The sequence below is a fragment of the Mustelus asterias genome, chromosome 13 (assembly GCF_964213995.1).
Source record: "Mustelus asterias chromosome 13, sMusAst1.hap1.1, whole genome shotgun sequence".
Taxonomy (NCBI): domain Eukaryota; kingdom Metazoa; phylum Chordata; class Chondrichthyes; order Carcharhiniformes; family Triakidae; genus Mustelus; species Mustelus asterias.
This window is the reverse complement of record NC_135813.1, coordinates 74,798,186-74,809,046: the sequence shown is the minus strand read 5'-3', so window position 1 is coordinate 74,809,046 and position 10,861 is coordinate 74,798,186. Positions and strand designations below refer to the sequence as shown.

General features: G+C 39.2%; 1 protein-coding gene across 1 annotated transcript in view; it reads right to left on the bottom strand.

The window, feature by feature from the left end:
• Window positions 1-385: 385 nt before the first annotated feature.
• ddx54 (DEAD (Asp-Glu-Ala-Asp) box polypeptide 54) overlaps window positions 386-10,861 on the bottom strand; it is a 33,988-nt gene continuing 23,512 nt past the window's right edge. The window contains exons 16-20 of the mRNA XM_078227022.1: window positions 10,673-10,812; window positions 7,873-7,986; window positions 5,918-6,019; window positions 3,500-3,597; window positions 386-966 (exon numbers count right to left, since the gene is read on the bottom strand). Of these exons, the coding sequence (XP_078083148.1) occupies window positions 734-966; window positions 3,500-3,597; window positions 5,918-6,019; window positions 7,873-7,986; window positions 10,673-10,812 (687 nt within the window). The 3' untranslated portion in view covers window positions 386-733. The remainder of the gene's footprint in view (window positions 967-3,499; window positions 3,598-5,917; window positions 6,020-7,872; window positions 7,987-10,672; window positions 10,813-10,861) is intronic.

Sequence of the window (10,861 nt, the reverse complement as noted above, 5' to 3'; positions counted from 1 at the left end):
TGGACTGGGGTAAGCACAGTAAGAAGTCTCACAACACCAGGTTAAAGTCCAACAGGTTTATTTGGTAGCAAATACCATAAGCTTTCGGAGCAATGCTCCTTTGTCAGATACTGCCAGACCTGCTGAGCTTATCCAGCATTTTCTGTTTTTATTCCAGACTTGCAGCATCCGCACTATTTTGCTGTTACTTGAGTAGCAATATTTCTTTTCAGGGTGCGGCTTATGACAGCATCTGGAATTCTCATTATCTGGATAATAGCATTTTAGTTTAACAGTGATAAAATTGTTTAAAATAAAAATAAAATTCACGTCTTTTACAATGGGCTGATATGGTACAGACAGACGGTATACACTTTACAAATGGACTCAAAATACTAAATAAAAATATTGTGCTGAACTAGGCCACCTTTTTATTAATAAATGTGCATGATTCTTTCAGTCTTCAGACTAAGGTGTTTATCTGGAATATTTCAGTGATGGCAGTGATCTTCAGAATAGTATTCTACAAACAAGTTTCATTATAAAATCCATCTTTATGTTTCAGCTTATACCATTTCATTAAAGTAAATATATTCAACTGGTTTAAGGTATTGTCACCTGGCTTCAATAACCTATAGAGGTAACAAGGGAGGCAAAATGAGCATCAGCTAACATTAACCTGCAGCACACCATTACTGTATGGCATTAAGATCACATAGTCCAGTTCTATAAGGAGACCTTTTTGGATTGTGAATTACATTCTTTTTCTCATTTTCCCTTTGCCTCTACCGAAGGCCATGCTCTTCATTTCTCTTGCACGTTGTCGATTCTTTTGCTTGAGCTTCTTCATTCCTCCCCGCTGTAGGAACTGAATCTTTTCTCTTTTCTTTCTATTTTTGAGGATTTCAGCTTTGGTCTTCAGCTCTGATCGCACTCCATGCTGTTGCCCTTGTTTTCTTGGGAAGGAACTAGAGTTTCCCCTTCCACCTGTAATGTGACACATGTTGTTTATCACGGTACAAACAGAATATATTACAGCAGCAGGCAACTTGGTCAATCATGTTTGCGCTTGTATTTTGCTCCTGGATCCACCTACTTACTACCTATACCTTTCAATATAGTACGTTCAAGCAGCTATTTCTCTCTCTTCAAACAATACATTCAATCTCCTTCAACATCAGTTTGTGGCAGATAATTGTGGCGCACCCTCGTCACGGGTTTCCCAGAGGTGTGGGGTGCAATCAGTGTTAACTCCCATTGACAGCGGCGGGACCAGAAGACCCCACTACCAGAACGGAGCACCACCTTCTTCCATGAGCCCAGAAATTCTCCCCACCTTGCCTCTCTTCATAACTGAAACTTCTCATTCTTACCAGGGTATGATCTTTTGCAGCATTTCACAATAGTCATCACTACAATTTGGCATTATTAGCAATTTTCAGTATTGGTCCCTAATGTTACATCCAATTCATTTCTGTATATAGAACGAACAGTACGTATGCAAGAATTTTACACACATCCAAGTAGAACAAATCTTTCCAGTCCAACTAGTTTCATTTTGCCGTGCAACCATCCCTTAATTTCACACAGCCACCTTCCTAATATACTGTACTATTTCCTTTGCTGTAACCTCTTACATGATAGTTTATCAAACAGTTTTTGAAAATGCATACTGACAACACCAATTGCATTGTCCTACTCAAAAAAGATTGGTACATTATAGACACTCCTATTTTCAAATTGGTAAAACCAATTTTGGTCCAATTACAAGCTTCTGAGTGGAAGTTAGACCCAAGGGAATAAAGCCAGAACAAATCACAATTTTAAGTACTACCACCACTTTAAGGATGGTCCCTGCTTCTCTGGATGTCCTATAATACATGAAAATGTTGTCACAAAAACAGAAAATGCTGGAAAATATCACTAGGCCTGACAGCATCTGTGGAAAGATAACAGGGCAAACAAGCTCTCTTCTCTCTCCACAGATGCTGTTAGGTCTGCTGAGATTTTCCAGCATTTTCTGTTTCCAATTCCAGCATTCGCAGTGATTTGCTTTTATCTTAGCATTAAAAAGTTGTGTTCTCTTTCCTGCAACATCTGTGATACTGCATTCCTCAGGTGCTCAAATATGCAGTGTTACACTCATCACCATCCCCAACTCTCCTGCACATCCCACCTCACTCTAATCTGCACATAGCAGGTTCTCTCTTCAACCCTCATTTTGTTCTTCTGCCTGGTCTTTTCTGTTGCGTTTTGCTCCAAACCCTTCCATGCTGCATGCCCCTCTCTAGTTCAAAACACAAAATGATAACTATCACAATAGCCCAACCTATCCACGAGAAGTTTTATGCGAGGTGAGCGCCTAATAATTTTTACTGAACTAAAGTACATCATGCATGACTCACTGAAAATATAGCATGTTATTGCTGAAAGATGTAAATTTCCTGAAAAAAATACATGCACCATCTACTTATTCTTTAAAGGTATATTTAAGATGTATATAGTTTTTCCACTCATCTTTTTCAAGCATTTTTTAAGTTATTCCCATAATTATGGGAATTTCAGAAAGTAAATTAAGGAGATTAAGTAATCTATTTATCTCTCTCTAATTATCCATTCCATCAAATATCCAACTGTCCCTCAAATTTAACACCAACTGCCTCCACTCCGTTTTTAGGCTGGCTTTTCCAACACATGTATGGTTGCCAACCCCCCAAGAAAAGAAAATCAAACTCCAGGGCTTTGCTGTGTGCAACACTGGAGAAAAATCATTGGGACATGAAGAACAGGTTCCTTTTCTTTGTCATTTTCTTCAAATAGTTCTCTTTACCAGTTACCTCCAGGACAATATTCCAGGCAAGTAACATTTGTGTCTGGCAATGACCATCGTCAACCAAAGAGAATCCAACCATTACTCCTTGACATTCAATGGCATTACCATCACTGAATTCCCCCACTACCAACACCAGAAACTCCACTTTTTAAAAGGGAATTAGGGATGGACAATAAACATTGGGTGCTCTCATCCAGTGAAAGAATAACATACGAATTACAGTTGGCAAACCCAACCACACGTATAATTTGTTCCCATTTCTAGAGTTTGTGACACTCTTAAATTCAACCTTGAGTTAGCACATCTATTTTATTCGTATATCAAAAAATGCATTCACAAGTGAGAATCAGGATTATTAAACATGACTCAAAGGCATATCAGTTACACCGAAAAGAGTGGAAAGAAAATTAGATAAATATACAGTTTTGACAAAAAGAATTGTCGAACTGCTGAAATGGAGTAACAATGAGCTTAAGTGCTTTCCTTCCTATTCATGGATAATAACAGAAATTTGCACCAAACACACATTCAGCAGCAAAACTACTGGGCTAATACCACATGGTTTTCAAAAAAATGTATATAAAATATGTTCAGTAATGATCTTGATTAGTACAAGGTGCTTAGTTTTTAAACTTAGTACTTTGGCACATAAAGATAACAATTAGTAATAAAAAAAAGTAGCCTTACCTCGGCGACCTTTTTTCCTGTGATTCCTTTGTTCATTTTCAGTTTCATCATCAGATATTCTTTCATCAATCTTGTACTTCTTCTTCCACTCCTCATAGCTAAACATTGCCGGTCATGGAAACTGGTACATTTTGAATTGTTTTTCTTAACCATTTTAATATCAAATCTTGAATACATACTGGCTCAAAACAATGAGTGAAATTTTAAGCATAAACCACAGATTGCAGTAACATTGTCATGCTGCTCATTTATGTGCAAATTATTTCTGAAGCGCTGAGACAACATTCAATTGGATTCAAGTTTGTAGAAAAATTCTCATGCCATAAATTCCAGCACTTGTAAAACTTCTACATTTTCTCCCTCACCTTAAAAGTTGCCAGGTTGTTTCTCTACATTGTAATAACAGTTATATTTGACTGTCAAAGGGCACAATGATATATTTAGTTAGTGGCCAAAATATATATTCAGTTGAATCAAAGATACAGAGCAAGCAGGGGCATTCAGTTCACGTCCAAATTTTGGTACAGATATCCCATTAATCCCACTCTCCTATTCTTTCCCCATGAGCCAAATAATTTATTTCCCTTCAAAAGAACTGTATGTGAATACTTAAATGCTGGTGAAGCTACTACACAGGATTACCTGCAGACCAACAGCAGAAACAGTACAAGCTAAGCAATCCCGCCACATCCAGTCGTGAATGGTGATGAACATTAGACAACTGGATCCAAATCTTGGAACTCCCTCCCTAACAGCACTGTGGGAGTACCAATTCTGGATGGACTGCAACAATTCAAGGCTCATCACTACTTGCAAGGGCAATTATGGATGGGCAGTAAAATTGCTGGCCTAGCCAGCTATGCCCATGTCACATTAAGTTATTTAAAAAAGCATCTTCAGCCAGACGTGTTGACTGGATGATCCATCTTGTCCCCCTCCTGAGCTACCCAGCATCACAGATGCCAGTGTTCTGCTCGTTCAATTCACACCATGATATATCAGGAAATGGCTGAAGGGACTCAATACTGAAAAGGCTGTGGAACCTGACAATATATCAGCAATAGTACTGAAGACTTGTTGTCGAGAGTAAGTCACACCCCTAACTAAGCTGTTCTAGTACAGGTACAACACTGTACATCAACCCAACAATGTGGGAAATTGCGCATATATGTTCTGCTCATAAAATGCAGGACAAATTCAACCTGGCCAATTTCCATCCATCGGTCTACTCTCAATCTACACAAAAATGAAAAATTGTCAGTGCTATCAAGTAACACTTACTCAGCAGTAACTTGCTCATTAATGCTCAGTTGCACCATTCGCAACTCCTCAAACCCTGAAGCAGTTTGTGCCTGCATGCAGCAAGATGTGGACAACATTCAGGCTTAGGCCAATAAGAGGCAAGTAACGCTTGCACCTGGGAGGTTTACCATTTACCAGAAACTGAACTTGACCAGCCATATAAATAGCAGGTCAGAGGCTGAGAATTTTTCAGCAAGTAACTAATCTCACTTCCCAAAGCCTGTCCACCATCTACAATGGAATGGAATACTGTCCACTTGCGTGGATGAATGCAGCTCCAATAATGCTGAAGAAGCTGACAACATCCAGGGCAAAGCAGTCCACTGTCTGGCATCCAATCCATCTTCCACATTCATTTCACCCACAACTGACACAGCGGCAGCACTGTACCATCTGCAAGGTGTATTACTGCTGCTCACCAGGGCTTCTTTGATTGCACCTTCCATACCTGCACCCTGTACTATGTTGAAGGATAAGAGCAGCAGATACATGGGAATACCACCACTTTCAAGTTCCCCTCCAAGCCACACACCATCCTGACTTGGAACTATATTACCATCCGTCCACTGTCACTGGATCAAAGGCCTGAAGCAGTTCAAGAAGGCAACATTCATATCACATGAAAGAATAAATAAAAAAGTGGTTCCTGATTTCACTCCTAAATGCATGGCCTAGCTCTAATTTTAATATATCCCCTTGTTCTGAATTTCTCACCAGAGGAAGTAGTTCCTCAGTATCTAATTAATTAATTATTTTACATATCTAGATTAAATTACCCCTCAACTTTTAAACTAATGGGAATACAAGTTGAGTTCTTGCAAACTGTTTGCAATTTAACCATTTTCATCTGGTACCATTCTGGTGAATTTGCACTATACATTTTCCAAGGCTTTCCTGAGGTTTGGTGCGCTGAACTGAATATGATATTCCAGATGGGGTCTGACCAAACCTCTGGGCAACTAATTCCTGACCAAAGCACTACACAGTTACACTTCTCTTAAATGAGGATCTCAATACAATGCACAGCAAAATTAATTGATCTATTTCAGATTTAAGTTAAAACAAGAGCCAGCAAATAGTAATAGAGAATGAAATGAAACATGATAAAAAGGATACAGGTTTTTCTTGTATGATGCATTGATGTATCGTCCACTTTCTGTCTTTATTTTCTTACTTTCTTTGCCAGTGTCCCTGACAAATCGTTTTTTCTTACGGTCCCTGCACAAAATTTCAAAAATGTGAATTGAATTCTTATCTAGATGAGATTAACAGCACATTAAAAATCTTTTATTTAGAAATTCACCAGAGATTAACAGCCTCAATTTGGGCAAGCAAAAGGAAAGAAGAGCTGGTGTAAATCGTCATTAGGCAACACTTCTGCCTGAACATTACAATTATTCATTTTGTTTCAAAGGCTGTTGGGGATACAAAGTTTTCCATTTACAACATTTTAAAGAAAATGCTTAGCGCAATAAAAATACCACGGTGACCAAAGACGAACGTACAATCAAAAAGACGATGCGGGATTTCCTACCAGTTTGCAGCTCATGAATTTGAAATTAATCAGAACTATGTTCAATAAGTTTATGAAAATCTAAACTATGCCAGTTATCTTGTCTGCAAAAGGGGACTCAAAGTAGGATACAGGTATCCCCCTGGCATCCCCCATTTAATGTGGATTCTAATAGTGTGGTTGGTAAATTAGAGGTGTCCCCCAATAGCATTTCCCTACTTTTATTATAACCAGCTACCGAGCATGCTGGTTTCTACAAAACAAATTACCGCTTGCTTTTCCCCCTTCCTCAACCCTCCAGTTTGCCATTTCCCTCCCGCTCGCACCTCTGCATTTTGCCAACCTTTCCACTTCCTACTCTCTGACCCTTCCTGCTTACTTCCTCTCCCTTTCGCTATTTTGGCCCTGGTATCATTTTGGTGAATTTTCTAGGTAAGAAAAACAGGGAAGTTCTAAGTAACCTCATTGCGTCAGCAGTGAACTGCAATTAAGAAGACAGCCAAAACAAGCTTTTCGCTACTGGCGCGCACATCTGAATGTCTTTTGAAACCTATATGTTTGTTAACAACTAAAAATAATTTTTCTCTTCCCTCCCCACCACCTCCCAGCTCATTTTCTCCATCCCTGACCCTCTTGTTCACTGTTACCATGTTCGCTCCCTCCCACTTGCAGCTCATTTCTCTCCCTCTCGTGACATCTTTCCCAAGCCCTCGCCTACAGTGAGAGTCCGGGACAGAGAAGTGACGAATTGGGAATGGCTGTGAGCAGGAAGGAACAGTAAACAGGATGGTTCAGGAGGGAAGTGGCAAGCTGGAGGGGTGGCGGACGACAGGAAAGCAGCGAGTTGGGAGAGGCAGCAAGAACGGAAACAGTGAGTGAGATGGTCAAGGAGGGAAGTTGCAAACTGGAGAAGTGGAAAGCATGAGAGTTGAGCGAGGGAGCTAGCGGAAGGGAAACAGCAAGTTGGAAAAGACAGTGAAGGAGGGAAACAGTAAATGGGGTAGTAAAGCAGCAAGCAAGAAGGTGGGGTGCACGCACACACAATGGAAAGCAGGTAATATACAAGCAAGCCCAAGTCGTTGTGAAAGGTTTCAACATGCAAGTAGGTAGAAGCATGTCAGCGATTATTACAGACGATATATCCTAAATATGAATGGAACATTGAAAATGCAACAGACGGCATACCAGAAAATTATGGGCGCTTTTGCTTGACTTTCCAACCAAAACGGGAAGAATATTGTGATGAAAACATGTGATCATCTGGTAAGCCTAGCAGTGTGTGTGTTAGCCCCCAACAATTGTGCAATGCTTTGGAATATTTTGGCCTATAGCTCAGATTAACTTGCAATCATTTTCAGCATTGTACACTTAGATTATGGTAAGGCATATTCCATTTGTAGAAACTTTTGGCAGTTGGGTAAAAGAAGGATCTACTCACGTAATATGCAAGCGATTAAAATCCATCCATTGAAGATCTACTTTGAAAATCCTGAGTAGCAGTCTTCAATTGAACCCACGAACAGTTATGGTGTGAAAGTGCATTACAAATAATACTTACCACTTCAGCATTTGTTTCTGTTTTTGCATATTTCCTGTTTCATCTCCCATTAAGTCTAACACAGCTCCGGATGCCTGCTGTTCAAAGGTGGTACCTTCCCCACTTAAACTTAATCTGGATCAAGTAAAATAAAAGCATGGGTTAAAAAAAAAAATCGGATAATTTCAGCGAACAATACAACTAAAATAAAAGCATGGGTTAAAAATAATTTCAGCGAACAATACAACTAAAAACATTGGTTTGAGAAACAGGGTAATGAAAAGGGACACTGCTACTCTGAATTCCATTACAGATAAGCAGTTATTCCACACAATTTCAGGTTTAACTGGCACACAGAATCGGCACAGTGGTTACCACTGCTGCCTCACAGTGCCAGGGATCTTGGTTCAATTTGAGTCAGTGTCTGTGTGGAGCTTGCACATTCTCCCAGTGTCTGCATGGGTTTCCTCCGGGTGCTGTGGTTTCCTCCCACAGTCCAAAGACGTGCAGGTTAGGTTGATTGGCCATGCTAAATTGCTCCTTAGTGCCAGGGAGATTAGCAGGGTAAATACATGGGGATAGGGCCTGAGTGGGATTGTCATTGGTGCAGGTTTGATGGCCAAATAACCACCTTCAGCACTGTAGGGATTCTACGATTCTATTCTTCTATTTAATAACAGAAACTACTGTACCTTTGCACCATCTGAAATATTAAAGCATACAGCCACAAAAACAAGCAATTTGATCCAACTGGCCTATGCGATAATTTATACTCCACATAAGCCTTCTCTCACCCTATTTCTTCTAATCCTGTTAGCATGAACTTCAATTCTTTTTTCCCCCATGCACTTGTCCTTAAATGCATCTATGTTGCCTGTTTCAACTACTCCGAGGTAATACACAATCTTACCACTCTTTGGGTAAAGAAGTTTCTCTTGAATTCCTTGCTGGATCTATAAGTGATTATCTTGTATTTATAACCTCTAGTTTTGGACACCCCACAAGTGGAAAGATTTTATTTTACACAGAGTGGTTCACATCTGGAATGCATTGCCTGACAGTGCGGTGGAGACAGATTTGATGGAGGCATCCAAAAGAGAATTGGATTGCTATTTCAAGAGGAAGAATGTACAGGGCAACGAGGAGGAGGCAGGGACAATGCGTGCCGAATTGCTCCTCCAGAGTCCAGCAGACACAATGGGCATAATGGCTTAATTCTGTGCTGCAACTATTCTATCATTTTTCTCCAGAGAAAACAGCCCGTCTGTTCAGTGTTTCCTAAAAAGTACATTCTCACAGATCTAGCATCATGCACATAAATCTCCTTTGCTTCCTTTATAACCTTTTTACAATATGGAGGCCAGAACTGTACACAGTCTTTTGTGTGTTCTTACCAATGTCTGAAATAGGCACATCACTATTTTTAAGTTTTAGGCCTGTAGAAATACACCCCAGTGCTTGGTTTACATTTTTTTTTAATTGGCCTCATTAACCTGTGTGGTCCTTCTCAATATCTGTGCATCTTTACCCCAGGACTCTTTGTTCCTCTACCCCATTCTTATTATCTGAGGAGTATGGGGCCCGCATTGCTGCTATGAAAGTACACCACGTCACACATACCTATATTGAAATTATTTTTCCAATTGCACACACATTCTGTAATATTCTGCAAAATAGATGTAGAAATAACTTTTCCTTTCATATAATTTTAATCATAAGAGATGTCTATAGATATTTGTTATTGGTTTGCTAATTCCATTAGATTGGGAAGGAATCCATCCTGTCCAATCAGATGAGCAGGTTCAACTCCATGAGGTGCAACCGTTTGTTTATGTACAGCTTCAAATCAAATTAAGTTTCAGATTGTACAAGACTTATAGCACTGTGCACACAGGTCATGATTGCTGATGATTCAATCAAGCTAATACAAAGGAATAAATAAATATAACCAGTTACTAGGTTCTATAAACCCATTCACTAACTGGCATAGGTCTTCCAGCATGTTGTGGCATTGGCATTTAATTTATCCTTCTTTTCGGTCAGTAACAGTGTCCAAGTGCTTTATTATTTTACTGCTATTTCTAAATAATGAGAAAGTTCTTGAAAGGGAATATCAACAAGGAATACAGTTAGAAAAACGCGCTGAAAATGCTGTAGGAAGATAAAAAAGAGCAAACAAAATATTTAACTAAAAGGCCTAAACATGGAAAAATATAAAACCTTAGAAGATATAAACAAAGTCAAAACCAGGATGAACCATTTTATATTAGCAAAAGACAGTTTTTAAGCACAAAAAGTTCCCTATTCTCTGGGTCACACACTCTCCTCTGCAGAAATACGCTGCCATCTACTTAATGCTTACAGACAATGATATGGTTGAGACTGGGTATGGGACTATGTGGATCAATGCTAAGAACTTTATGGCACCATACAATCTCAAAAAATTACATTTAAAAAATCATAGAATAATACAGCACTGAAGGCTGCCATTCAACTCATGTGCTTGTTGGAAGAATTACCCAATTATCACTATGTGGTTCTCTCTAAATTGCCCTGAAAATCTTTTCACCCTTCAAGAATTTATTTTTGGAAATTACCGCCGCATCTGCTTTCGCTTATATTTCTGACATATTCCATCTTCCAACATAGTCAATCAACTTGTTCCACCACTAATCACCCAAAGGCTTAACTAATGCCAAACGACTATTATCAGTTTTTGATAGCAGAATTAGAAACACAGTAAAAAGGCAATTGATACAGTGGTGCATTCCAGTTAAGAAAAGTTATCAGAACTGTAGGTTAGAAGCTGATAGGTAGTTACCCTCTTTCAGAATTGAAGTCCTTTGGTCGGTAGGGGATATAAAATTCCTGATCCCTCGTACCTTCTTTCTTCTTTTTGGAAAAATGATCTGCTGATTGCGGATTTTTCCTCTTTCGCCCTCTAACTTCAGAGAATACAGTCTGTCATATAAAATACGTGAACAATTAACAATATAGAACAAAATCACAG